Source organism: Calypte anna, chromosome 3, assembly GCF_003957555.1.
Source record: "Calypte anna isolate BGI_N300 chromosome 3, bCalAnn1_v1.p, whole genome shotgun sequence".
In the NCBI taxonomy this organism is placed as follows: Eukaryota; Metazoa; Chordata; class Aves; order Apodiformes; family Trochilidae; genus Calypte; species Calypte anna.
In genome coordinates this window covers 3,423,508-3,451,489 of record NC_044246.1, presented here as the reverse complement: position 1 = coordinate 3,451,489, position 27,982 = coordinate 3,423,508, and the positions used below count along the sequence as shown (strand labels likewise).

Here is a 27,982-nt window from a genome sequence, read left to right as displayed (position 1 = left end):
CCCAAGATGGCGCCGCCCATCTCGCCGTTCCCCCGCCCTCTCCCGCACCCGCCGTACCGCACCGGGCAGCCGAACCGGGCCGGCGCGGGGCCATGGGAACCGCGGGAGGCGGCGGCGGCGGTCGGGAAGCCACCGCGGAGGGGTAGGGCGGGAGAGCGGGGTGCGGGGGGGCGGCGCGGCGGCGCTCGCAGGACCATGGCGGCGGCGGGGGCAGCGGCGGCGGCGCTCGGGCGGGCGCGGCGAGAAGCGCCCATGTACTCGGTAAGTGGCGGCGGGGGGGACGACGGGGTTGCGGGACCGCCCGCCTCACCCCGGCGCCGCGGGACTGCCGTTCAGTCCGCTCAGTGCGATCCCCCCGGGATTCCCCCGTGCTCCCCGGGGAGGTTTCCGGGGCCTCCGCCGGGTGCGGGTGTGCCCAGCACAACTTCCCCGGCCCGGCAGCCTGCACCGGGCGGGGGTAGGAGGCGGCGGCCCGGCCCTGGTGTGGGCTCTGAGGGCCCAGGAGAGGCCTGGAGGCCGGGCGGGAACCGGAGACTTCCCCGTCCCGGTTCCCTTCCCCGGTTCTCTTTCCCCAGTCGCTGCGGGCCCAAACCCGCTTCCCCTCCTGCTTCCCTAGCGCCTGTCGTGTCAGTCGCGATAATCCTGGGCTCGGGCACCACTTTTTTCCTCAGACGCGCTGTGAGATGGGTGTGGAGGGGCTCCGGCTCCTCATCTCCTGAGAGGTTTTGTGTTTCTGAGCTTTTTAAAACGTGAAGTATTCGGGTTTTCTGTTCAGAGCTTCAGGGGAGAGAGGGGGGGGAAGAGCACTTGGTTACGGCAGAGAGTTAAAGAATCCCGGAATCATTTGGGTTGGAAGGGACCTCAGAGATCATCAAGTCCAACCCTTGATCCACTCCCGCTGCAGTTCCCAGCCCATGGCACTCAGTGCCACATCCAGGCTCTTTGGAAAGATCTCCAGACACGGAGAATCCACTACTTCCCTGGGCAGCCCATTCCAATGCCTGATCACCCTCTCCAGAAAGAAATTCTTTCTCATCTCCAACCTAAACCTCCCCTGGCACAACTTGAGACCTTTTGTGCCCTCTTGTCTTGCTGAGAGTTGCCTGAGAAAAGAGCCCAACCCCCCCCTGGCTCCAACCTCCTTTCAGGGAGTTGGAGAGAGTGATGAGGTCTCCCCTGAGCCTCCTCTTCTCCAGCCTCAACACCCCCAGCTCCCTCAGCCCTTCCTCACAGCACTTGTGCTGGATCCCTTCACAGCCTCCTTGCTCTTCTCTGGACCTGCTCCAGCACCTCAATCTCCTCCCTGAGCTGAGGGGCCCAAACCTCCATCATGAGTGCTCCCCTTCCATTGCTTCCCTAGGCTGTATGGGACCAGAGGAGATCCCAACTCCCACTGATTTGCTTTTGTGCTTCACCAGTGGTGCACAAAAAGGAATTATCTGATTCCAAGGTTTCCAAGAGCATCTTTTATAGCTGTATTCCCCAGCAGTCAGCAGCTGCAGTGTGCCAAGGCAGTGGTTGTCTCCTTGAGTGGTTGGTGGGGTTGTGTGTGTTTTGACTCAGAACAAGGGTGTGTGAGGACACCCATGGCCATGGGGAGAGTTCAACAGATTCACCTCTGGAGCTGTGGGGTGAGGAGCAGTGGCAGGGAGGTGACATTTCAGCTTTTGGCAACAGCTCCACTCCTCTGAGCCCTGTGTGAGGGTGGCACTGGCACTGTGGTGACCATTGAGGTCTCTGATGGTACCCAAGCCATCTGAGCTTGGGGTTTCTTTGAAAATGGGTTTCTTTGGGTTTTGATGCAGTTGCACATTGCAGCTTTGGTGATTGGGTTAAAAGCTGCTAAGGTTTTCTAAGCAATGCCTTGTCACATGCTGCTCTGTGTAGAATCAACTTAGAATCAACTAAAGACTTCTGATGCTATTCTGAGCTGCCTTTTTAGCTCTTACAGGGTTTAAGGGGTTTTTTAGCATTTTATTTTTAATCGGGGGTGTTGCTGTAAGGTGTCAGTGACAACAAACAGATAATGTCAACTGTTACCAGCCATCCTAACAGTTCTTAGCTTGCACAGCTCTTGCAAAACACCCAACCAGCTGAAAGCTGTGGAAGAGGAAAGACTCAAAACTCCAATGCTAAACCACATAGGCAAAAAAAAAAACAACCAACAAAACCCAAACAAACCCTGAAAGCTTTAAATGTATATGGGCTTGGGTTTAATACCTTGCATAGGATTGGTTTAAAAGTCCCTGGAGAGATTCTGCAGTTTCTGTGGGACAATTCTCTAAACTCCAAGGTTGTGGAGAGAGAAGTTAGATGTTCTACTAAATGCTGCTGTAGGAGGATGAGATCCCAAAAGGAGTATGCTGTGTGGGGAAAAAAATGAGAAGGTCAAGTATTACAGTAGGATTTGTGTTCTCTGGTAGAATGAAATTGGCTTTCAACACAGTTAAGGCTTTGAAGAATGTTTTGTGGTTCTTAAGTTGATGTGCTCCTGATTTGGGTTGGTTTTTTTTTTTTTTTTTTGCTCTGTTTTGCCAAATTATCTTGTCTTGATGAATGGGCAGGAACTGAATGTTTGCCCTCTGCTCACTTTAAATGTCAAGTGGTGCTGCTGTGGCTGTGATCAGCTGGCAGTGAAATCTGACTCCTAAGGCTGAAAACTCAGCAACCTCTGCTGGGCATTCTGCTTATCTGTTCCTGGTGTTCTCCTGAGGGTTTGCTGGCTCCATGTGCCTCTCAACACCAGGAAAGGTCACCGTAAGAGCCCATGAAAGAACATTTTTTTAATCCTTCATTGTGAGACTGGTTCTGTGCAGGTTGTCTACAGGGAGAAGCAGCAGAATGATTGGATGGGGATGCCTCTGGTGCTGTAAAGAAAGATGTGGTTTTATTTTAGCATCTTATAAAATATTTTAAAATATTTCACACTTAAAAATTAATATTTAAAATATTTAAAATGTTTCCAAGTGGCTTGTTCCAGTTGCCTTGCTTGTCTGCTGGCTAGTGCTGTGCTTTTGAAGTTTAGAGAAAGAAGTTTGCAGCTTTGGAAAGACTGAGGGGCATTTTGGTCTTCTTTGGCTGCTGATAGGTTTGGGTTTTTTTTGTTTTTTCCTGTGTTTTATGTACTCTGCCTCCAAACTTGACATCAGCCAGCAGAAAACAAGGTCCCAGAAGCAACTTAAAGTAGCAGGGATTATTTCTTTTTAGTGCTGATGGTTGTGTTTTTATAATGTCATTCAGAGCATTGCCTTCATGCAGCTGCTAGAGGGGAAATCAAGGGTGTTTTAGGTTAATTTAGGTTAGATTAACACCTTTTAATCATGGAGAGGCAGAAGGCAAAGGCATTTCAGATTTCCAAACCCAGGAGTTCCCTCAGTTCCTTTCTGCTGGGTAGAACTAAGTAATGCAGCACAGTGTGACCTGGGCATCTTTGCAGGTGGAAAAGGTTGATTTTTTTTTTGTTTGTTTGTTTGTTTTTTGTTTTGTTTTGTTTGGGGGGTGGTTTGTTTTTTTTTTAGTTTCTTTCTGTTTTCTTCATTGCTCCAAGCAGGCAGCATTTGTTCTTGCTCCCAAAGTGTGGAAACGCAGACACTACATGAAGGTAAAATAATCCCCCAAACACTGCAGAATTATTTCAAGCTTTTCTTCTGGTCCTGGAGCCAAGCAGAGCACTGAGTGTCTTGAATCAGTATCTCATTCTTTATTTGTGTGTTCCTAGCAGAAAGAACTCACTTCAAAGAAAAGAGATGAGTTTGAAGATATCTTGGAGGAAAGACGATTGTCCAGCGACTTGAGATACGCCATGAAGTGTTACACTCCTGTCATCTACAAAGGACTTTCACCTTGCAAGCCAAATGCTATTAAAAGTGCTGTTCTCCAGTCAGAGCAAGTTCAATATGTTATCAAGCAGGTGAGGGATCACTGAGCAGCTTGAACACAGGCAAACTTGGTGGAGCAGCAGGGAAAAGAAAGTTATTGCTGACCTTGTCAGACACGGTAGTTGGGGGTTGAAAGATTGTCCAATAAATCAGTAACTTGACAGCAAAACCTGATTTACCATGGAATTGCCTCTAGAGCTGTTTGATAGCTCGTTCATGAAAGAGTGTTTTAATTTTGCATGTGTGACACTTTATCATCTAACTCAGACAATGTGCTGCACTTGATTTTTATTTTTTTTTCCCTTCCTCCACTTCCTCACCACAGAGCAGCACTGTGAAAGGCACAAGCACTCTCCCTTTTAGTACCTTTTTTTTTTGTACTTTGTGGATGTCTTGTAGGAATTTTATAGGCTAGTGACATTTCAGAATCAGTCATGAATTCCCTAAAATGAGAGTTACAGTTCACAGAGAATTCTTTGAAGCAAAACCACTGCCTAAGATGTCACCATGTGTTTGTTTCAAGAGGAGAGGCAGATGCTGCTACTGCTCTGGCTGGGCAGAATTTACACAGCTTTGCACAGGCACAGGAGAACTTGTTCTGGTGTCCAGGTTAGTGAAGTTAGGTGCATTTGTTTTAACTTCTTCTCTGTGACTGGTCTGGGTTTGGATTCTTGATTTTGGGGAGAAAGTGCTTAACTCTATCGTGGATGTGCACTTGATTCACAGTGGATCAACTGTGTGCTAAGCCTTTTACTGGTGAGTGAGAGCAGTGTCTCTTTCCCCAGTGAATAATTAGAGTGATTTTTTTTTGCTTTCTAAGAGAAATTTGTTTTCTGAGGCTTAAGTGGAAGCAGTTTTTTGGCTTCTTTAAGTGGTTAAAATCACGTGGAAACACACAGAATGGAGGATAATGCAGTTATTAAAACACAATTGAACCAGTAGATATGATAGTAAGGTGGGATATGGAGGGAGGTTGGAGGAGATGGGTTTTCTCATGTGTAAGAAAATAGAAATAAAATAGAAATAAATAGAGCCATGCTTTTGGGGAGGCTTTCTTTTCTGCCATTCCTCCTTATTCCTCCTCCATGTTCAGTAAAAGGCACATTCCTCGTTCCATAAGAGTTAGTCTTTAACTTTTCAGTTAAGTACTTCTAGACTCAAAGTATCAAATAGGAGGGGTGACAATTAGTTAAAACTGTTTTCAGGAACTTCAAAAGGGAATGTGCATGGCAGCTGAATGAAGATCATTGATATGCAAAGTTGGTAGGGAAAGTGCTTTGCATGCATTTCAGCTTAGCCATTGCCAAAGGAATACATTACAAAGAAATCCAAGCCTGATAGGGCTGAGATTCTGCAGCCAAGTCTTAAAACCTAACCCAAATACACTTCAAAGATTTAGACTCTGAATATCTCTGCAAACAGAACTTTCATTTTACTAGCCAAAGAAAATTGTCTACAGCCTTCTTCAGGCCAATAATATAGGAAATGTCCCTTGAAATTAAATCCCTGAGGCTGCTGCAGGTTAAAACATTCAGATGGGAGGTTTGCTGGGGGGAAAGCTGTTACACACTACCCCCCTGCCACTGAGATCTAAGCTAATTCTTGATTTTTAACAGCTTTAACTTGTCTTCCTCTTGTTTGCTGACACCAGACAGATCCTGTATGACATGCCTGTCACATAGAATAAATCTTGCTGACTGTTGTAGTGCACAGTCAGGTTCTGCCTTAGTTGTTGTGGCACAGAGTGTGCATGGACAAGGAGAAGAGCCCAACATCTGAGTGTTGCTTTGTTTGTTATGTCTCTCTTCAGTTAGCAAAGGAGATGGGAGAATCACCTGAGATTATCCAAGAAGAAGCCACAGAAATCCTGGATGAGATGGGCCACAGTATGCAATTAGGAGCTGTCAGGTTTTTTGCCTTTACTCTGAGCAAAATATTTAAACGACTTTTCCAGAGGGTTTGTGTGAATGAAGAAGGAATGCAGAGAGTAAGTACTGGGGGGAAAGCTACAATATATTCATACCAGTCACTTGGGCAAAGAGTCTCATCTTTGCTCCAAGTAACAAATATATATATGTATTTTTTTTTAAAGAGACTGCACTTGTGTTTATTAATGCATTTCTTAATAAGGGAGGGAAAAGACAGGTGATATGTAAGTATTTTAGAGGCAAAGGGTCACCAGGACTTTGTACACTTCCCAGATGCCTCCTCTATTAAGGAATATTTGCAGTCATGTCAGTGATTCTGTTAGATGAGCCACTAAGAGACTTTCCATCTGATGCTATAAATGTAATAATGCATTTAGCTGAGCTGGGGGGGAAAACCTGATGTTACATGTCTGGGCTGGTTGGTTGGCCTGCAAAACCTTCCTAGAGCTGAAAGCAGTGGAACATCTCTGTAGCAGGAGGTGTTGAAAGTTTGCCTGTTTCCTGGGGAGCAGTTGTCCCCCTGTTTCATTGCAGGGTGTTGCTATTCTGGAGGGTGCATTCCCCAGCCCTGACAAACCCTGTAGGGTTTCCCATCCCCAGCAATGGAGATTTGAGTTAGACTGTCACATGATGAGGTGACTTTTGGGTGAAGTCAAAGGGAAACACAGTCTGTAATTGCTCAGAATTCCCTATGGTTCCATGCTGAGAGAGGTAAAGAGTGAGTGGACCTCAACCAAATCATCTTCTGTTTGTCTTGAGCCTTGTGGAGTTGTGTATTTGCAAACTGCAGCAGTCAGTCTGTTAACATTGGAACAATATTGTTTGTTCTGGGGTTTTTTTGTTTCTTTTTTTTGTTGTTTCAGTTGCAACATGCCATTCAGGAGCATCCAGTTGTGCTGCTGCCCAGTCACAGAAGCTACGTAGACTTTTTGATGCTGTCTTATTTGCTATATACATATGACCTGGCTTTGCCTGTCATTGCTGCAGGAATAGGCAAGTATGTTCTTTTAACAAATGTTTCCAGGATTCAGAGAATCAGTAGCAAGGGCTCTGGTAGCTGCTACTCTGAGTAGTTGTGTTTAACTTCTTGTTCAGACCTCCTTGGGTGAGATGCTTGCAGCATCTGGAAGCCTCTCAGCTGTGTTGAGCCCCATCAAAGGTGATTTTTTTTTTTTTTTCATATCAAATTTGCTCAGAAGTTCCCTATCTGTACACCCAGAGCTGGGCAAAGATTGGTTTTGTGAAGACAACTTCTATATTGTTATTTTTTTTGCCTGGGAACAGACCAGCAGCCACCTGATGTGACTGATTCCCTTCAAGCATTGTCAGAACTCCATTATGTGAAGTGCTGAGGGAAGAGCTGGCTGGGAGGGGGAATTTGGACAAATTGTCAAGTTTTGAGGCAGATGAAGGCAGTTTTATTTGCAGGAGAGAATTCTTGAAGACTTTTAACAGTAAATATCTCCTGAGTTAGTGTGCTTTTTGAAAATCCTGACTCTGGTGGCATTTCACTAAAAATGGGATCCTTGAAGTCTTGACTTGGTTTCTGGTAAATTCAGGAGTTGATGTCTCATAGCTGCTTTGATCAAGGTGTGGCACCAGCTTGTTCTGCATCTTATTACTGGTGTAATCCTTTGCTGACTTAATTTAAAGCCTTTTTTTGTTTGTTTTGGGCCTCAGGCCTGCATGTTAAGATAGTAGTTTAGCTTAGAGGGATATTTTTTTCATGGTTAAGATTTTTAAAGTGTTTCTGGGTATATTGAAGTCAAAGTTCTTCAGAATTAGGGGCTTATACTGCTGTCTGTGTGTATTATTTTAAATTCCTCTGGAGAATACACAGTTTTAATGTGTGTTTATTACAGATTGTGTTAGAGGATCACAAGATGTGATGTACAGACTTGCTCTCCATGGTCTATGTGCTGAGTGGGGAGAAGCTCTCATGTGTATCTAACTCCCATGTATATATATGTCTGTGTGACATGTTATGTGACATCTTCAAGGCAGTTGTTCTCAGAATGTGACCTGTGAATTTCATTTACTGAGTGAATCTCTGTTCTTGGGTGTTTCCTGGACTGAGCTGGCCAGGAGGTTGAAGTGGCAGAGGGCAAAGTTGCTGTAGAGTTGCCTTAAATGCCTCATTAAGAAATTTGTTGACATTCTTTGCTGGTTTTGACAATTTTAAGTGTTGATCATGCTTATTTGAAACTAGAAAATGATAAAATATTTGAGCTGGGTCAAAAATATTTGATCCTAGTGAAGTCAGGATCTCAAATGTTTTAATATGCTGCAGATGGTGAGTTAAGTTCTGTGTCTTGTAGGGTACACTCAGAGGGAAGGGATCTTTCTGAAAATGAGAGTGTACTTAAAAAACATATAGTCTTCATTGTAGCTGAAATCTGGCTGTCTAAAGACACTAAATTACTCTACCTGAGTGCTATTTACACACAAATTAAAATCTTACCAAGAAATGCCACTCATGTCTATGTAACTCTTGAGATGGTTGGAAAGCAAATCAAGGTATCTAAAGAGAATCCTTTAAAGAGATCTTCTGGTAATTGAATCAGTGTATTAGAGAAACTGTTGGCTGATATCAATCAAGTTTTATATGTGTGGATTTGGGTTTTTTTGTTTGTTTTTCAGATTTCCTAGGGATGAAAATAGTTGGTGAGCTGCTACGAAGGGCAGGTGCCTTTTTCATGAGACGTTCCTTTGGTGGGAACAGACTCTACTGGGCAGTGTTTGCTGAATATGTGAAAACAATGCTAAGGGTAAATAAATTACTCAGCTCTCAAAACATGTGCTTGAGAACTATCCTTTTGGAACAATTCATGGGAAAGATGCACAGCATTGTAGGGGTGTGATTGAAAGTCCTTGCTGTCATCTGATTCAATGTGCTTCATCTCAGAGTTGCTGCAGGTGAAGAGGATGCATGAACTCTTTTTGTTAGAGATCAGGAATAGGTGGTAAACAAATTGTTTATCATAGAATCCTAGAACTGGCTGGGTTGGAAGGGACCTCAGAGATCATCAAGTCCAACCCTTGATCCACTCCCGCTGCAGTTCCCAGCCCATGGCACTCAGTGCCACATCCAGGCTCTTTGGAAATATCTCCAGACACGGAGAATCCACTACTTCCCTGGGCAGCCCATTCCAATGCCTGATCACCCTCTCCAGAAAGAAATTCTTTCTCATCTCCAACCTAAACCTCCCCTGGCACAACTTGAGACCTTTTGTGCCCTCTTGTCTTGCTGAGAGTTGCCTGGGAAAAGAGCCCAACCCCCCCTGGCTCCAACCTCCTTTCAGGGAGTTGGAGAGAGTGATGAGGTCTCCCCTGAGCCTCCTCTTCTCCAGCCTCAACACCCCCAGCTCCCTCAGCCTCTCCTCATAGGGTCTGTGCATCAGTTGCTTTAAATCATGTGCCTGTATCTTCTGACAGACACAACTTGTCACTGGTTTTATTGTATGATGTGGCAAACACCAAGGATGAGGGTAGGCTTAGAGATGCCTGAAGTCAGGCATGCCTGCCTTTCATTCATAAAACTTACATTTTGAGTACTTCAAGCTGTTTCTGGGCAGTAAAAAAGAAACACTGTTATTTTCCTGACCATTTCTTTGTTGTTCCTTTGTAGAGTGGCTATGCCCCAATTGAATTTTTTCTGGAAGGGACTAGAAGTCGCACTGCCAAGACTCTGACTCCAAAGTTTGGTAAGATTGTTGAAAACTTGGAACTTTTAATGACTGTGAATGTTTTCATTAGTGGCTGTGTGCTTCTTCAGACACAAAGGGATGTTAAAGTGGTGGGAAATTGGTGAGGTCTGGCAAGGTAGTGGAAAACACTGTGGTTAAGAGTTCCAAGACCATGCAAAGAATATCTCCTGCACTCCACTGCTTTCCCTCCCTTTGCCCCATCCTGTGTTTAATTGCATAATTTTTCACCCTTTTCTTTCTGGAAAATAGTCATCTCCTGGTCAGGGGAGAAATACTGTGAGAAAACTGAATTTAATGAAGTTAATATTTGGGGAAAGATGTGATGTGAGCACAGAGCAGTGCTGCTGAAGAGAGCACACTCACAGCTGTCCAAATATCTTGTGCTTCTGCTTGCTTGAAGAGAGAACAGGCACAATGCACAACTGTTATCAGTTTCTAAAATCTGCAGATACCTTTTTCAGAGTTAAATTACAGTTGCTTTTCCTTTCCTGAGAAGGAAGAGGGGTTCACGGTTTTGCATGTCCTGGTCAGGGGGGAAATACTGTAAGATAACTGAATTTAATGATGTTAATCTTTGGGGAAAGATGTGGTGTGAGCACAGAGCAGTGCTGCTGAAGAGAGCACACACACAGCTGTCCAAATATCTTGTGCTTCTGCTTGCTTGAAGGCACAGTGCACAGCTGTTATCAGTTTCTAAAATCTGCAGATACCTTTTTCAGAGTTAAATTACAGTTGCTTTTCCTTTCCTGAGAAGGAAGAGGGGTTCACGTTTTTGCTGTTTGGTGGTTTTCCAGGGTTTTTATTTTATTATTTTTTACTTTGCAGGTCTTCTCAGCATTGTGATGGAACCATTTTTTAAACGTGAAGTCTTTGACACATATCTTGTTCCCATCAGCATCAGTTATGAGAGGATATTAGAAGAATCTCTCTATGCATATGAACTCCTTGGAGTCCCAAAGCCCAAAGAATCTACCTCTGTATGTAAATTCCTTAAGGGTGGAACACAGCTGGATGTATACACACCCTGTAGCACCAAAACTTTAGTTTTGCTCTTCCTGTTTTGGTAGGGGTTGTTAAAAGCCAGGAGAATCCTCAGTGACAATTTTGGTACCATCCACATCTACGTTGGCCAACCAGTCTCACTTAGAACCTTGGCATCTGGGAGAATCCATCACTGCCCTTACAATTTGGTTCCCAGGTACTGCACCTTTCCATGCTTTACACAGAGGAAAAGCATTTGTTTAGCCCTCACCTGGGTAAAATAATAAAAATGTCCTTTTCTCCTTGGTTCTCAACTTCCCTCCACCTCATGGTTTTGACTGCTGAACCTGTTTGGTCTGAGCAGAGGCTTAGTGATGGGGTGTTTCTGGAACAGGTTGTTACTTGCATGGCTTTGTACTGTCTGGAGAAAATGGCATTTTAAAAGTTAATGATCACACAGGAGGCAGGCAAAGCTCTGTTTTCTGGGGATTCAGTGGTTTTGCCACTTAAATTTTCCCCCTTTCTATCCCTTCTTGCTTTACTGCTGCAAACTGTTCCATGGCCACGTGCCAGGGGGCTGAAAGAAGCTCTGGGAGCAATCCAGAAAAAAAAAAATAAGGCAGGGTGTGATTTATATTCCAGGTTCTGAAGCTTTTCACTGCTTTGTTCTTTTCAGGCACCTTCCCCAAAAGCCATCTGAGGATATCCAAGAATTTGTCAGTGATGTAGCTTATAAAATGGAGCTCCTGCAAATAGAAAACATGGTTTTGAGCCCCTGGGTGTTAATTGCTGCTGTCCTGCTCCAGAATTTGCCAGCCATGGAGTTTGAACTTCTAATAGAAAAGACCCTGTGGCTGAAAGGCTTAACACAGACTTTTGGAGGATTCATTGAATGGCCTGGTATGCAGAGAAAATGGGATTTCTACTCCTTTTGTTGCTTGTGAAGGATAAATTATATTTCTGTGGAAGCAGTGTATGGTGACAGCTCTACAGGATGCTTTCCTCATGTTTGTAAATGAATTTTAGGATATGCTAAAAATGCTGCTAAAACCTGGGTTTTGGCTTAGGCTGTAGAAGACACTAGCTTGAAAAAACAATTAGGTGGAGGGAGAATAGATATTTTCCTGTTATTTCCTGAAGTGTGGAGTGAGAGGGGAAATTATAGGGTGCCTGGTGTCTGTCTTTCCAAACCCTACATAAGTCACAGGCAATTACCTGGTGTGCAACAGCTGAATTTGGTGTGATGCTGTTGGGTGTTGCTTGATATTGATTATGGTAAGGTTGGCAGTGTGGCAAAGAAGGAGCAGAAGCAAATGAAGAATTTGTCTGTTTATTTTTAGATTTCACTTTGTACCCAGGAACAGTGATGACTTTTGGGAAGGAGGTTTCTTTGGTGTTTTTATATAAATATTTATATATATGTATATGCACACACACACACTTAGACTTTTATATATATCAATTGTAGATTTATATATTGTCTACTGAAAAGTTGATTCTCTTTCCAGACTTTCTGAAGAAGTTTTCAACTTCTCTCTGTCATCCAGGGTGACACAGGGGGGTTTCACTTCAGAGCCTCAGGACAAAGAGAGAAAGAAAAAATGTAGTTGAATGAAAAATTATTTACCTTTTCACTCTAGGGAGACCAAAACTCCAGGTTTTTGCTTTTGTAGTCAGGTGTATAATTAAGGTTCCCTCTCAGGACTGCAATAAAAGAGGTGGAAGTTGTAAGAGGATTCTCATTTCTGGAAGAAAACCACTTCTTCTTTCAAGAGCTGCTCATTAGATGGTGATATTTAGAATCTTACTGCACAGCAAACTGAAGGACTTACATTGGGCTTTGCTTTTTAATTTTGTTTCTGTTCTTAGCAGCAATGAATAAGCTTTTTTTTTCTTTTTTTTGCATGAATAGAGTCATAGAAAACAGGCTCAGGAGTGAAACAGAGGCTGCCCACAGCTTAGCAGATTTTGCTCTCCAAGCAACAGTTGCATAGAAGCAAGGCTTCTTGTTTTGCTTTGGATTGTTAGTAATTTGAATGAGTAAATCTATTTAAAGGCTGATTTGGTGGTGCTGCAAATCAGCTGCTGTATTTACCCTGCCCATTGTTCTGTCTTCAGACAGGTAGCTGTGTCTCTGGTTAGGATGCTGGTTGGTTTTTACAGGCACATCATTTGCTTGGGCTAAAGAAATTCTATATTAAAAGCAGGAAGTGCAAAATTGTTTGCTCACACTGCTGCTTCCTGCACTGAGAGACTTGGCAGATTTAGCAAAATTGGAACAAAAAATTTAACAAAATTGGAAGTGGGCTGGAGGAGCAAATAAGATGTGAGCACATTCTGTGTGAAATTGATGGTAGGGGCAAATAATTTCTAATAATAAAGTAACTATATAAATTAGCAGAGTAAATATATTGATTTATTAATTTAATAATCCTAATTAACATAAAATATTAACTAAAATAAGGGGAATTGTGTTTTTTTTTCTGTCAGAGGCTCTATTGATGTTATGATTGTGGTGCTGTGAACATATCAAGTGTATTTTATTTTTCAGTAAGATATTGGTTTTTGCTTCTTTCCTTGCTTGCCAAAGAGTTCACATTTGATGAAGGGAGTGTTCTGGTTGTGTTTCAAGTGTAGGTGTTCTAAAAAGGTGAGAATCCTTCCAAGAGCTGAGCTCCTTCTCTGGCTGAGCAAGGTTTGTGGTGTGTCACACTGGCTAAAAAGCTTGACCAAAGTTTGTTAAACTCCTGCCTGCCTTTGAAGAGCTTTGTGGTTTTAAAACAAACAAACAAACCCAAAGCCACACACTTCCCTTGCTTTGGGCATTTTGAAAGGATTGTCTTACACTCACAGTTCTTCTTCTTTCATAATGCCTGGTTGCTCTTTGAGCAGGTAGATTACAGAGTGGTTCTGACATGAAGATTTCCTTAAACTTAATTTGGGATGAGGGCTTCTTGTGCATCTGATTCAAAAGATTTAGTGTCAGAAATGCCTGAGCCAAAGTATGACCTCAGCTTTCTTGCTGTTGGATGTATGCATCCATCTGATCCATTCTCTTTTATTTTGAGGCTCAGAATACTTCTTCCAGAGACAAAGGGAGTATTTGTCATTGTTAGTGGGGAAAAAAAGTCCTTTAGTTACAGAAATGTCTGAAATTTGTTCTCTCCATCTCACACTCTGCTTAGGCTGCCAGTTCTCCAGATGGATTATTTTAGAACATCCCTCTCACTGAAAGCTTGGTGTAATCATTGGGTGCTAAAACTCAGTGGAATCCTGGTGAAGCTGTTTCCATAGAGTTGGGTTCCCTTTTGCACCTTGCTGAGGTTTACATTTTCCTGCTAGATAACCTGTGTGCCAAAAAAGCTGTGGTCTCCAGCCTCACCCTGCATTCCAACATTGCTCAGCTTCTGGATGGCCACGTGGTCCTCAACAACAAGGGTGTGGAAGATGGAGCTGTGGGAGAAGTTGTCTTCAAGCATGCTCTGGCCATCCTCATGTGTGCAACCTACAGGAACCAGCTGCTCAACGTCTTTGTGCGTCCCTCCCTGGTGGCACTGGCCTTGCAGATGACACCCAGCTTCAGGAAAGGTAAATTTGGGTGTCCTGGGGACTCTGCTGGCTTCCTTCCTGCTGGTGGCAGCTGGGAGAGGAGCACCAGGTTCCTCTGAGGGAATTTTCATAGAATCCTAGAACTGGCTGGGTTGGAAGGGACCTCAGAGATCATCAAGTCCAACCCTTGATCCACTCCCGCTGCAGTTCCCAGCCCATGGCACTCAGTGCCACATCCAGGCTCTTTGGAAAGATCTCCAGACACGGAGAATCCACTACTTCCCTGGGCAGCCCATTCCAATGCCTGATCACCCTCTCCAGAAAGAAATTCTTTCTCATCTCCAACCTAAACCTCCCCTGGCACAACTTGAGACCTTTTGTGCCCTCTTGTCTTGTTGAAAGTAATTTTGTGCCCTGGTTAAGCTCCAGGAGCATCAAGTGGATGTGTTGGGTGTTTTGCTTGCCATTTTTGTTTGGTTTTCCTTTGATACTTTTGGTTCTTAGGTTTTATTTTAGCTTAAATTGCAAATTACAACACAAATTATCACAAATTCTCACACTTGCAGCCAGTGCTGTCTTTCTGGCCTTCCTTCTCCTGTTCCTGAAATATTTCAGTGTTTTCCAATCCTTGTCTCTTAAAGAAACCTTTCAGAATAGATGAATTATTTTTCTGCAGGACCTGATTATGGGGTGTTTAGTGCATATTCTGAGAAGCTGCAGCTCACTGCTCTTTCCTCTTGGTAACACCTGAATCAAGGGCTTTGAGCTGTGGTAGTTTCTGCTCTGTGTATGTATGCTTTTAAAGTCCAAATTTTATTTAAATAAAATAGGTAGTTTCTCTAAACTAAGAAGTAAATGGCTTTTCACTTGCATGTTTTCAATTTTACTTTTAAACAACAGTATTTTGCACTTATTTTGGTGTGTGTTTTGTTTTTTTTTTTTCCAGAGGAAGTCTACAGCTGCTTCACCTTTTTGAGAGATGTTTTTTCTGATGAGTTCATCTTCTTCCCTGGCATTTCACTGAAGGTAAAACCATGCTTTATACAAAACATACTGGTAGTCAGTACCACAGCCACCTAAAATAACATCTGATTTCAGGGCTCTGCCTAACAAGTGCTTTGTGATACATACCTCCAGTCTTATCAGCTTGATCCATAAGTGGGAGGGAGAACTTAAAAAGGGGCCAGAGTGGAGGTAGTGATTTGGTTAATTGCAAAACACTGAATTCACAAGGTTGCATGTGCAATCTTTCTTGGGTTTGGTTTTTTTTTTCTGCTTCAGTAAAAAACAAAAAATCTTAGAATTGCCCAGTTTGGAACTAGTGAAATTAATAGTAGCAGAAGTTTGGCTTTTTTGCATGAAGTTACCAGTCTTCCAGCATGGATATAAAAATATATCTGAAGCAGTTTTTTAGATGAGGTGTAAGTAGTGTCCCTGGGCAGTTGTGCAATAGGCTTTATGGTGTGAAGAAAAAAAAATTAATGTAGATTTAATTGACTTCTGTCAGGGAGTGGGTGTGCTCTGTCAGTGCAGAAACAAACAGGAATTGCCATTGAGAGCACACCAGGATAATTTTACCTGACAGCTCTTGCAGACTGAGTAGCAGAGGAGCACTGCTGCTATTTCAGAAGGCTTAACAATCAATATTATCCCAGTTAGTGATCAACCAGTGCATGCCCTTGGTATCTGTGACAGAGTACACAATTCTACATATAAGTAGCTATTGTCCTCTGGTTTATTATACTCCTCCTGCAGCTGTGATCAGTTCTTGTGTGTGGTCTGTGGTGGCAGGACTCCCAGAGGAGTCTGGTAAAGTCCTCCTTTCTATCCACCCGTCCTTGGCTGCACAGTGCTATACACTCCATAGCATTTATACTACACAGATATACAATATAATACATATTATTCCAGGGTTGCTTCATCCCTGGGAGTGTTCAAGATCAGGTTGGATGGGGCTTGGAGCAACCTGGGCTGGTGGGAGGTGTCCCTGCCCATGCAGGGTTGGATCTGGATGAGCTTTAAGGTCTCTTCCACCCCAAAACCATTCCATGATTCTGTGATGATTCCATGAAATGTGAGATTTTAAACATGTGCTGAAGGAGAAGCATCTCCATGGAAATGGTTTCAAACTTGAAAAGGGGAGATTTAGGTTGGACATTAGGAAGAAATTATTAAATTTGAAGGTGGGGAGACCCAGGTTGCTCATGGTGGATGTGGCTGGAAGTTTTTAAGGCCAGGTTGGATGGGGCTTGGAGCAACCTGGGCTGTGGGAGGTGTCCCTGCCCATGCAGGGGTTGGAACTGGATGAGCTTTAAGGTCGCTTCCAATCCAAACCATTCTATTGGTAGTGTTTTCCTTGTACTTTGAATTTTGAAGGTTTTGATGTCCCTGTGCATTAGTAAACTTTATTTTTTAAAAGTACTTTGATGGTTGAGCCCTTTTAGCTTTTAGTTATTGCCCTTTATCTCGTGTAGATTCAGCACTGTGAGGGAAAGTCCTTATAGAATCCTAGAATTGGCTGGGTTGGAAGGGACCTCAGAGATCATCAAGTCCAACCCTTGATCCACTCCCACTGCAGTTCCCAGCCCACGGCACTCAGTGCCACATCCAGGCTCTTTGGAAATATCTCCAGACACGGAGAATCCACTACTTCCCTGGGCAGCCCATTCCAATGCCTGATCACCCTCTCCAGAAAGAAATTCTTTCTCATCTCCAACCTAAACCTCCCCTGGCACAACTTGAGACCTTTTGTGCCCTCTTGTCTTGCTGAGAGTTGCCTGGGAAAAGAGCCCAACCCCCCCCTGGCTCCAACCTCCTTTCAGGGAGTTGGAGAGAGTGATGAGGTCTCCCCTGAGCCTCCTCTTCTCCAGCCTCAACACCCCCAGCTCCCTCAGCCTCTCCTCATAGGATCTGTGCTCCAGTCCCTTCACCAGCCTGGTTTGTCACTTTGGGCTGCTGTGCTCTTTCTTTTGCAGAGGTCAGCTGAGTGCACAGTGTTGTCATTCATCACTCACAAACAGTGCAGAGGAGATGAAAGCAAACCCTGACTTGAAAATAAACGAGTAAATAAATAATAGTTTAAAAAAAAACACACCACAGAGCCTGACCCTATTCTGACAGAGTCCTGAGGGAGCTGCAGTCTTTGCTCCCATGCCTGTTGTGCATGGAGATACTGCTGTGTTGATGATATTTTTTTATAAAAGATATTTTTTTATATCTTTTTATAAAGATATTTCTGGTGTAATGGAAAATTTTGAGCTGAGTCTGTGAAGAACTGAGTCCAGGCCTGGAAGTGGTGTCCTGCTGCATGGCTTTTATTGTCAGTTTTGCAGGAAAAGGGAGCTGCACTTACTGAAGATGTTAAAATGTTGGTTGGTTACTCTTGTCTCTCCCAGGATTTTGAGGAAGGATGTTTCCTGCTCACAAAATGTGATGCCATTCAAACAACTCAGCAGGAAATCTACCCTACTGACAAAGGAAGTGTTACACTGTCTTTCTTGTCAGCTATGTTCAGACCTTTTGTGGAAGGTTATCAGGTAGGTTGTACTTCAGAAAATTCCTTTTTTTTTTTTTCTTTTCTTTTTTCTCTTGGTAGAAGCTAGGAGAGCTGTGGCACTTGTGCAGCGTGGATAATGACTTGTTTCCTTCATGCCTGGGGAGCAGAGGAGTTGAGAAATGACAGTAACAAATACCTTAAACACATCACCTTCTGCCCACGAGCCTGATTTCAGCTTTTGGCTCAGGCTTTTCCACTTGACTTAAAGCAGTAACTACCTGGTAATGTTATGGCCTGTTGTGGATTTGTAATCTTCACTCACAGGGAGTGTGCTGCCACTGGATCCATTGCTCCTTCCTCTGAGAAGCTCTTGCTTCATTCTTTTTGTGTGGGCTGGTATGGAAATGAGTTTGCAGCTCCTATCAGATTTCTTTTTTTTTTTTTTTTTTTTTTTTGAGTCATTAATTCTATCCCTACCTCTTTAAATCAGTCTTATTAAAACCTTGGGTACCCAAACACTTCTGCAGTAAGCAATGTAAGGAGGAGGCTAAAATCTAAAAGCAGCATAGTACTGGTGGGAAAGTAGATGGGATGCCTTAGTGATCTGGTGTGTGACTTGAGCTGAACTGCAGGGATTTTCCCTTTTTTTTCAGCTATAAACCAGGTGTGGCTTTAAAAAGAATTACAGTACCCAAACACTTCTGCATTAAGCAATGTAAATAAAAGGATGAGGCTAAGATCTAAAAGCAGAAATGTGGCAGCATACCTGGTGGGAATGTAGATGGGATGCCTTAGTGATCTGGTGTGTGACTTGGGCTGAACTGCAGGGATTTTCCCTTTCTTTTTCAGCTGTAAACCAGGTATGGCTTTAAAAAAATGACAGTTTTTGGTTGTGAGGAGTGTTAAACTTAATGTCTAAGGTAACTATCATGGTAACACTGAATCTTATTTTAATCTGAATCTTATTTTAAAGTTGGGATTCTGGTGCCTGTTAAGCAGTAATAAAAATTTCAGATGCTCTCTGTAGTGAAACCTTCTGAGTTGATTGTCTGCACTTGTGAGGATGTGTCTGAGATGGGCTGGCACTCAAAGGGAAAGAAATGCTAACATGTTTGTTTTTAATGTCAGCTCATTTTCAGATACCTCTGGAAGGAAACAAAAGAAGCCTTCACCGAGAAGCAGTTTATACCTGGAGTCCGCAACTTTGTTTTTCAACTTCTGGAGAAGGGTGTGTACAGCCCTTGTGCAACCTGGGAACTGCAGCATGGTAATGGAGAGGGATAAAAATATGAGTTGGATTTCTGCTTTCTCTGTAGGGAACACGCAGTGTTATGAAGCACTGTCTTCTGACATGCAGAAAAATGCCTTGGCAGCCCTTGTGCATCTGGGTGCAGTGAAGAAGAAGAAAATGTAAGTGAAGTTGGGTATTTGGTGGACAGAAGTCAGTGTGTGAGCTTGCAATTCCCAGCTGAGCTTTTGGGATCAAGCAGAACCTTGGCTGAGGGGTTGCATTCACCTGAGTTGTGGTGAAGGCCCAGGTAGTTTTTTTCTGTACCCTTTGTTGAAGCAAAGTGGCACAAAATTCATTCACCCACTGCTTGGCTTCTTCTGAGTCCCTTTCCCTTTTGGTTTTCAGAGTTTCTGCCCAGGTTTGGTGAGCAAATAGAACAGTCCTGCTGAGTCTTGGCTGTGGGACATAGTTGGCAGCTGATGACCCTGAGTTTTTTCCTTGTGTCTCTTGAGGAAATGAATTGGTTAAGGTTTGCAGTGCTTTTGGAAAGTACAAAATACAAAAAGTATTCTTGTCATGTCTGCTGCTCTGGGTTTAGAAAAATGTCTGTAGCTAAATTCCCCTTTCAGGTAAATGGAATAGATTGAATTTGACATCAGCTGGGTTTTGCTTCAGTTTCAGAGAGGCAGTTGTGAAAATCATACAGCAGGAAACAAACAAATGTGCTCTTCCTCTGGGTGTCCCTAAAAAGAAATCAAGGGAAGAGAGAGACAGGGACTGAACAATGGGAAGAATAAAAAAACTGTAACTGTCCTTGAGTACAATCTCTTAAGAGGCATCCTGAAAATTAATATGTGTGCTGGTAGGATGAAAAAAAGAAACCTGTAATTATGAAAATGTGTAATTCAGGTTATTTGTGTAAAAATTTCTGGAATAAGCAATAGTCACTGAAGATTTTTTTTTTCTTTTTACTGTAGATCCAATGGATTCACTTACAGTGTAAATCAAGAGGCTGTTCATAAAATCCTGGACATGTTTGGTAAATGTTTTCTAATTTGAAGAGAGCTTCTCAAGTTATAAATTTACTTTGGACGTCCACACATACACTGAATGTTTTGTCCTTAGTAGAAACTTAGATTTATCTGTATGAAAATCCTCATGATATATTCCAGTACCTGGAGGAGCTCCAGGAAAGCTGGAGAGGGACTTTTTAAAAGGGTGTGGAGTGATAGGACAAAGGGGAGTGGAGTGTTAGGACAAAGGGGAGTGGTTTTAAGCTGGAAGAGGGGAAATTTGGGTTAGATAATGATTTAGTGTGAGAGTGGTGAGACCCTGGCACAGGTTGCCCAGGGAGGATGTGGCTGCCCCATCCCTGGAAGTTTTTAAGGCCAGGTTGGATGGGGCTTGGAGCAACCTGGGCTGTTGGGAGGTGTCCCTGCACATGCAGGGGTTGGACCTGGATGAGCTTTAAGGTCCCATCCCACCCAACCCACTCAATAATGATTTTTACATTTCTACTTTCTGGTGTCACTGATGCAGCTTTGAATCTCCCTCCTTTACTTGAAATGCTTTGCAACCCAACAACTGAGTTTCCAAGCAAGAAGTAGGGAACAGGAGTCCCAATTTCCAGCAGTTTGCTGATCCAATTCTTATTTTATTTCACCCCCTACCCCTTTTAGATGCTCGGACACCTGTACAGAAACCTGTGGCTGCACGGCTCTGAGTGGTTCCTGGTGCTGTGACTGCAGCCTGGTGCCTGCTGAGGACACTTGCCCAGTGTCCCACTGGATGCTCCATGGTCCTGCCCCAGCAGGAGAGGTCAAGAACTTGTTGGTGCCGAAGGTCAGGGTTCTATTTGTATCATCACTGTGTTTTTGTTTTTTTTAAAAACCAGATTAAACCTTGTAATTTTTTTTTTTCCTTTTGGATTAATATTTAAAGAGATGTGCACAAGTAACGGCTGATTAAACGCGTTTTTCTAGACTTGTAACAAGGAATGTGATTGGTTTCAAGGATTTAATGGCTGTGAAAATGGAACAGGGAATTAAGGACTTGCTATTAAAATTAATATTTAGAGAAATACCTGGCTGGCTGCGTGTAAGGAGAGAGGCCCTTAGGAAGGAAAAGCAGAACTCATGGAAAATGGTAATCGTGTGTTGGCTTGCGGGTTGATTTTTTTTTTTCTCTCTTTTTAGGCATTATTTTAATTACCTCATGAATGTTACATTTTAAAACAATACGAATTAAATCAGCGTCCTGTACGTGTCTGTTATTCCTCTGCCCCCCTCCCTGCGCTGTCCTCCTCAGCCATCGCCTTCCCCCCTTCCCTCCTGGCAAGCCGGGAGAGAACCGAGCAGAGAAGCGGGGTTGGTGCGGGGCGGCGCGGCCGTGGGAGGCAGCGGGCGGCGCGTCCGCGGAGGGGGGCGGGCGGCCGTGGGAGGGGGCGGGCGGCCGTGGGCTGGGAGGGCGGCGCGGCCGTGGGGGGGCGGAGCTTCCGTGGGGGGGGGCGGTGCGGCCGTGGGAGGGGGCGGGCGGCGCGGCCGTGGAGGGGGCGGAGCTTCCGTGGGGGGGGGGCGGTGCGTCCGTGTGGGGGGCGGCGCGGCCGTGGGGGGGGCGGTGCTTCCTTGGAGTGGGGCGGCGCGGCCGTGGGGGGGGCGGCGCGGCCATGTGGGGGGCGGAGCTTCCGTGGGGGGGCGGAGCTTCCGTGGGGGGGGGGCGGCGCGGCCGTGTGGGGGGCGGTGCGGCCGTGGAGGGGGGCGGCGCGGCCGTGGGTGGGTGGTGCTTCCTTGGAGGGGGGCGGTGCGGCCGTGGCGGGGGCGGTGCGGCCGTGGAGGGGGGCGGCGCGGCCGTGGGGGGGGGCGGGCGGCGCGGCCGTGGGTGGGACGGTGCTTCCGTGGGAGGGGGCGGACACCTTTCCGCCGGCAGCATGGCGGGCGGCGTGGAGCTGGGGTTCGCCGAAGCGGCGGGCCCGGGCGGTGCCTGGCGGCTGCGCAGCCCCTACTTCCCCAGCAAGGTCGGGGGGCGGCCGGCGTGGCTGGGCGAGGCCGGGCTGCCGGGTCCCTCCGCCCTGCGCTGCTCCCTCTGCCAGCAGCCCCTCGCCTTCCTCCTCCAGCTCTACGCGCCCCTGCCCGCCCGCCCAGACGCCTTCCACCGCACCCTCTTCGTCTTCGCCTGCCGCGGCGCCGCCTGCTACCGCCTGCAGGGCCCGCGGGGGCCGCTCTGCGGTGAGGCTGGGGGCGGCGGAACGCGGAGGGGACGCGGGGGAGTTCTCCGGCTGCCCTGCCCCTGACCGCCGCTTCTCTTCCCTCAGTGTTCCGGAACCAGCTGCCGCGGCGGAACGACACTTACCCCGAGGAGCCTCCCCCCGAGGAGCCGCCCCCGGGTCCCCTCGTTCCTCCCCGTCAGCTCCGGAGCGGTGCCGCGCTCTGCCGGGTCTGCGGCTGCCTCGGCCCCCGGCTCTGCGGGCGCTGCCGCCGCGCTGCCTATTGCGGGCCCCAGCACCAGGCCCTGGAGTGGCGGGGAGGACACCGCAGGAGCTGCGGGAAGCTCGCTGCCGGAGGTGGGTCCGGAAGGGGAGCGGGCTCGCCGCTGGTTCAAGTGGGTTCCGAGCTCTGCTGGTGGGAGCCGAGGAGGCTCTCAGCAGGCTGAGCTTGTTTGTGAGGGGTGTAAGGACCTGTGGAGCAGAGGGAAGGGATGGTTGTGTGGATGGTTGTGTCTGTTGTGTCCAGTTCTGGGCCCCTCAGGAAGTTCAGGAAGGAGATTGAGGTGCTGGAGCAGGTCCAGAGAAGAGCAAGGAGGCTGTGAAGGGATCCAGCACAAGTGCTGTGAGGAAGGGCTGAGGGAGCTGGGGGTGTTGAGGCTGGAGAAGAGGAGGCTCAGGGGAGACCTCATCACTCTCTCCAACTCCCTGAAAGGAGGTTGGAGCCAGGGGGGGGTTGGGCTCTTTTCCCAGGCAACTCTCAGCAAGACAAGAGGGCACAAAAGGTCTCAAGTTGTGCCAGGGGAGGTTTAGGTTGGAGATGAGAAAGAATTTCTTTCTGGAGAGGGTGATCAGGCATTGGAATGGGCTGCCCAGGGAAGTAGTGGATTCTCCGTGTCTGGAGATCTTTCCAAAGAGCCTGGATGTGGCACTGAGTGCCATGGGCTGGGAACTGCAGCGGGAGTGGATCAAGGGTTGGACTTGATGATCTCTGAGCTCCCTTCCAACCCAGCCAATTCTAGGATTCTATGATTGTGTTGTCCTCTGGTTTCTAAGGAAACAATCGGGACCTTTTTTCGGGTGTATTGTCTGACTTAAGATGGGATCCTTGTAGCTCCTGGAAGGCTAAGAATTTTCAGGCATACTTCTGCTCTCAGACCTCTTTCTGCCTGATTTTTTGTTACTAAAAAGCTGAAAGCATGTAGTTTGAGGTTGGTTTTTTTCCCTTTATGGGCTACTTTTAGGATGGCTGATTGGTAAACTGTAGCATCAAGAGGGGATGCCTTCCCAGGACACTTGTTGGGCAGGAGATAAAGGGTACTTCTCTCCAGTACTTTTCTTAAGCCATCCCCTCTCCTGCTCTTGTCTTATTAATGCATTTGTTTGTTAAAAGGACAAACACAGAATATTTCTGGTATTTTTTAGCCTTCAGCAGTACCACATCAAGAACAATGGGATGCAGTGTGTGTGTGGTGTAACTCCCATCATACACTGCTGAGTGCCAGTCCCATAAAACTGGGAGCTGTAGGAAGTGGGAACGTGCAGAACATTGACAGGTTTTGTGCAAACCAAGAGAGGGGTCAGACAGATGTTTAATGGAAGCAGTGAAAACCTGAAATGTGTTAACATGAAGTGAATACTGCGTTTCTGAAGGAATTCCTGGTCTTTTGGGGAGGAGGAGAGGTGAGATGAGGTGGTGATGGGATTTTCTGCTTTCTGTTTCGTAGACGAGGCAGCAGATGCAATCCCAGAGCATAATGAGTTCCTTTTTCCAGAATATGAGATTTTGATAGAGCCTGAGGAACCAGAGTGTGCTGCTGAGAGCAGTGCAGATCCTGGTGATGAACAAGGAGCTGTAGAGACATCAAAAGACCCCAAAGAACAAGAGGAGCTGGGAGCTACAGGTAGTGCAGGTAAGGAGTAAGATGCTGTGTGTCATTCTTCCTAATGGCTCCTGTATTACATATTTAGTAATAAAACAGTGTGATTTTGAAGTGTTAACATAAAAACCCAAGCTAACATAAAAGGCTAAATCTAGAGTCATTTTTGAGGCAAGTTTTTGTATACTTCCTCTAATTTAAGTTGCTTTTAGGGGAGAGACTTCCCAAGCCCATGAACTGTTTAAGCAGCTGTTGCTGCCACGAAGCTGCAAGTAGCTGGGGGTCCCCCTGTGTCCCCGGGGGGTCCCCACTGTGTCCTCTTGTGATCTTAGGGGTCCCCCCTGTGTCCCTGGGGTCCCCCCTGTGTCCCTGGGTGCTTCCTCCAGGTGAGGAACAACCCCAGAGGCAAAACCAGGGCCCTGAGCATCTTCTGCTGGACACTGCTGCAATCAGGAAATGGAGCTTGATGGGTTTGGCCAGATGGTTGAATTTTTCTTAATTTATGGAAAATACTTCACAAATCTTGGCTCTGCTGGAAGAAAACTGCTCTGAGGCTGTTGCCATTGAGCTGGGCAGTTGAAGTGCAGGCTTCTTCCCTTCCTCCCCACACCAGCTGTGCCCCCACCCAGGCTGGGGAGCTCCTGGTGGTCCAGGGAGTGTTGCTGGGCTCAGGATTGCTCAGTGCCCTACAGGGATGTGAAGGTGGGAGCAGGAGAAATAAACCCTTCAGTGCTTGGAGCTGAAAGCTGGCACCTGCCTGGCATGGGTGACCTGCCCAGATGTCACCTTCTGGAGATTCAGCAGGCTCAGTGATCCCCACTGAGAGTCATAAACTTTGGTGGATTTACCCTTTCCATTTCTGGCCTTCCAGTACTGACATCAAGGTTTAAACTGCAGCTAAAACTACTAAATAAATCCATGTGACTGAATCTTCATTAATCACAAAAAGGAAAAAGCCAGATATCTACTGGGAAATGATTGATTCTTGAAAGCAAAATGCACTTACAGATACAATATTGTGTTTAGTTTCTTCCATTTCTGGCCTTCCAGTACTGACATCAAGGTTTAAACTGCAACTAAAACTACTAAATAAATCCATGTGACTGAATCTTCATTAATCACAAAAAGGGAAAAGCCAGATCTCTACTGGGAAATGATTGATTCTTAACAGCAAAATGCACTTTCAGGTACAATATTGTGTTTAGTTTCTGGCTGTCTTGCATAAGCCTGTAATCTTTGGGTTGCTGGTTGCTATTTTTGTTTTTGTTTTATTTTTTTCTTGCTTAGGTGAGACATTTCAGTCCTTAGATGAGGAGACATTGGAAGCAATGGCAAAACATGAGACTGAAGAAGACAAAATCTTTCAGATGTTTAAAGAACGAGTGGCTGCTGAGCCAGAACAGGTCAGGAGATGGGGCAGCCTTTGAACTTAGAGCATCCCCCTGCACCTGCAAAATGTTTCACTGTTAGAAACAGTGAGGGGGATGGCTCCTCATCCTCCATACCCCACACACATCCACATACTCCTGAGTTGCCTTGGCTCTTTTTAGGGTTGAAGAAATGAGCAATGGCTTCTAAATTTCAACTATTTAAACCAGAAATCCTGCCTCCTGGTGTTTCTTGCTAACACAAGAAGCTGAAAAAAAGCCACACTGCCCAACAAAACCATTCCTCCTCCTGCCAGCAGAGGAGACACAGCCCCAGATGCATGAAATGAGGAGGGAGGAATTCTCTCCATGTTTTCCCTGGTAGCTGAGGGGTGAGGCTGCACATCTCAAGAGTTGGAGTTTCTTCTCTGCTTGCACCTCGAGTCCTGTGTCCAGTTCTGGGCCCCTCAGTTCAGGAAGGATATCGAGGTCCTGGAGCAGGTCCAAAGGAGGGCAACCAGGCTGGTGAAGGGACTCGAGCACAGGCCCTATGAGGAGAGGCTGAGAGAGCTGGGGGTGTTGAGCCTAAAGAAGAGGAGGCTCAGGGGAGACCTCATCGCTGTCTACAACTACCTGAAAGGAGGTTGGAGCCAGGGGGGGGTTGGGCTCTTTTCCCAGGCAACTCTCAGCAAGACAAGAGGGCACAAAAGGTCTCAAGTTGTGCCAGGGGAGGTTTAGGTTGGAGATGAGAAAGAATTTCTTTCTGGAGAGGGTGCTCAGGCATTGGAATGGGCTGCCCAGGGAAGTAGTGGATTCTCCGTGTCTGGAGATCTTTCCAAAGAGCCTGGATGTGGCACTGAGTGCCATGGGCTGGGAACTGCAGCGGGAGTGGATCAAGGGTTGGACTTGATGATCTCTGAGGTCCCTTCCAACCCAGCCCATTCTATGATTTTATGATTGTATGATTGGGGTGGGTGCATCACCTCCCTCTCTGTCCATCCCTAGCTCACTGATCTGCAGAGCCTCCTCTGGCTGGGAGTGCCTGATCTGCTGCATAAATTGCCTTAGTAACAGAAAAAACAAAAGGATCTGACTGAAAACACCTCCCTGGTGGGTGTTAGGACAGTCCCTTGCATTTAGGTGCAGAACTGGAAATAGAAAAGAGCTGGGTTGCATTTCTGACTTTTCTGTGTGTTAATGATCAATCTGCTCTTTTTCCAGGTGACAACTATAAGTATATATATATGAAAACTATAAGTACCTGGCCTAGCACTCCTGGGGCCCTTAACTAGAGAAATAGAAATCTGAAATTTACCCCTGGATCATTGAAAAATAGTTGTATGAATACTTTAATGATTGAATTAGTTCAGACTGGTAGACTTCATTGTGGGTAACACTTAGAGGAACTGCTCCTTTTCTGCACTTCCTGCTTTGGCTGTGTCAGTAAATACCAATTTTTATACCCAGATGAAAAGGTAATCTTGAGAACTTTAAAATTTCTGTGTTATTTCAGATTATTAGATACTGCAGAGGAGGAGAAGGCCCAGTCTGGGTATCAGGTGAAAATATTCCTGAAGAAAAAGATATCCCCAATTGTTCATGTGGGGCCAAAAGGATTTTTGAATTCCAGGTATGTGAATTTATTTAAGGATAATAAAGGTGATGGAGTTCAGACTTCTCAGGCTGTAATTGTAGAGGTGTAATTAAAGCAAGGCAGTTGAAATTGCTACAAGAACCAACTCTACTCCATTGTACAGAGCTCTTATTTATTATTCTGCTTTTTTTCTATATGACTTTCACCAAGAAAAGGCAGGTTCCCACCTGGCAATTGCCACCATCCATAAAATGGTGCATTTGTAAATATGGAACCAGCTCTTAAGTAAGAGCTGTTTGGTATTGTATATTTTATTAAACAATTCCTTTGCAACCTGAGTTGGAAATATGTAAATATGTCTGTCTGGAAGTGTTCAGCTGCAGATCTTTGAGTGCTGGAAGCATTTGTGTGGTGAGTACACCTGATGCCAGGCAGAAGCAGAGCATTTAATGTCAAATAGAGGGCAGTCTCATGATGAATTTAATGTCAGATAGAGGGCAGGCTGCAGCTCAGGTGGAGCTGTGAATCCCCTCTGCATCCACAGCACTGCTTGGGGAGTTCCAAATGTGTTTTATTTCAGCTGCTGGGTTATTTTGGTGTGAGAGAAGAGAACTGAAGGCAGAGCCCTTATTAGGGTGAGGAGAGAGAACTGTGGGCTCTCTCTAAACCTTTTGTTTTTCTTTCCAAGATTATGCCCCAGCTCCTGAACCACCTGCAGGTTGACAGCCTGGGAGAGAGCATTGACTGGGGAACACTGGTGGTGTTCACTTGTGCTGACAGCTGTGGGGAGGGCAAGGAGTACCTGGAGGAGTTCATCTGGAAACAAGACTTCTCTGCAGGCTCTGGATAATTGTCACTGAGCTGATCTGGTGAGCTCTTGCCTTGTTACAGCACTGGGCATACAGGGCCTGAGCTCAGCTGGAGCTTCTCCCAGGGGCACAACTACTCCAAGGATTCCCTGGCAGCTTCTTGAGCTTTCACTTCAACCTGGTGATGGAGCCAGCTGCATTGCTGAGTGGATTTCAAACCTCAATTCTGAGTGTTTAAATAAAGATGAATTATTTTTGGATGGGTGAAAGTATCTTTTCTTATTATGGGGTGACTGAACTCTAAGAACTTAATTGCTAGCTGAAAGGATTTTCTTTTTGCTACTCAGTAATTACCACAAATTG

General features: G+C 45.6%; 2 protein-coding genes across 5 annotated transcripts; both read left to right on the top strand.

Annotated features, from left to right (window-relative positions):
- The first annotated feature begins 6 nt into the window (after nucleotides 1–6).
- GNPAT (glyceronephosphate O-acyltransferase) lies at nucleotides 7–21,042 on the top strand. 2 transcript variants are annotated; one of them, XM_030448077.1, is made up of 16 exons: nucleotides 7–261; nucleotides 3,719–3,910; nucleotides 5,689–5,865; nucleotides 6,670–6,799; nucleotides 8,447–8,574; nucleotides 9,435–9,510; nucleotides 10,339–10,490; nucleotides 10,581–10,711; nucleotides 11,171–11,394; nucleotides 13,837–14,082; nucleotides 14,990–15,069; nucleotides 17,439–17,579; nucleotides 18,668–18,767; nucleotides 18,856–18,949; nucleotides 19,748–19,809; nucleotides 20,450–21,042. In XM_030448077.1, exons 1-16 carry the CDS (start codon nucleotides 7–9, stop codon nucleotides 20,491–20,493), a joined length of 2,232 nt encoding a protein of 743 aa, XP_030303937.1. In that variant the 3' UTR covers nucleotides 20,494–21,042. The 2 variants fall into 2 exon arrangements, with proteins under 2 accessions (XP_030303937.1, XP_030303938.1); XM_030448078.1 differs by having other exon boundaries at nucleotides 184–261; nucleotides 3,722–3,910; nucleotides 20,450–21,035.
- A 654-nt stretch (nucleotides 21,043–21,696) lies between these two features.
- PDCD2 (programmed cell death 2) lies at nucleotides 21,697–27,946 on the top strand. 3 transcript variants are annotated; one of them, XM_030447477.1, is made up of 6 exons: nucleotides 21,697–21,994; nucleotides 22,081–22,329; nucleotides 23,697–23,882; nucleotides 25,137–25,252; nucleotides 26,730–26,846; nucleotides 27,499–27,946. In XM_030447477.1, exons 1-6 carry the CDS (start codon nucleotides 21,697–21,699, stop codon nucleotides 27,658–27,660), a joined length of 1,128 nt encoding a protein of 375 aa, XP_030303337.1. In that variant the 3' UTR covers nucleotides 27,661–27,946. The 3 variants fall into 3 exon arrangements, with proteins under 3 accessions (XP_030303337.1, XP_030303339.1, XP_030303338.1); XM_030447479.1 differs by lacking the exons at nucleotides 25,137–25,252; nucleotides 27,499–27,946 and having other exon boundaries at nucleotides 26,730–26,763; XM_030447478.1 differs by lacking the exons at nucleotides 25,137–25,252; nucleotides 26,730–26,846; nucleotides 27,499–27,946 and adding an exon at nucleotides 24,721–24,807.
- The last annotated feature ends 36 nt before the right edge of the window (nucleotides 27,947–27,982 follow it).

What these genes read in the sequence shown, in the direction of transcription:
- GNPAT (XM_030448077.1), top strand. Translation starts at nt 7, where the DNA reads ATGGCGCCGCCCATCTCGCCGTTCCCCCGCCCTCTCCCGCACCCGCCG. An exon ending in ATGAAGAAGGAATGCAGAGA is followed by an intron (nt 5,866 to 6,669) that starts GTAAGTACTGGG and finishes TTGTTGTTTCAG; the next exon opens with TTGCAACATGCCATTCAGGA. An exon ending in ATGTGAAAACAATGCTAAGG is followed by an intron (nt 8,575 to 9,434) that starts GTAAATAAATTA and finishes GTTCCTTTGTAG; the next exon opens with AGTGGCTATGCCCCAATTGA.
- PDCD2 (XM_030447477.1), top strand. Translation starts at nt 21,697, where the DNA reads ATGGCGGGCGGCGTGGAGCTGGGGTTCGCCGAAGCGGCGGGCCCGGGC. An exon ending in GGGAGCTACAGGTAGTGCAG is followed by an intron (nt 23,883 to 25,136) that starts GTAAGGAGTAAG and finishes TTTCTTGCTTAG; the next exon opens with GTGAGACATTTCAGTCCTTA. An exon ending in AAAGGATTTTTGAATTCCAG is followed by an intron (nt 26,847 to 27,498) that starts GTATGTGAATTT and finishes TTTCTTTCCAAG; the next exon opens with ATTATGCCCCAGCTCCTGAA.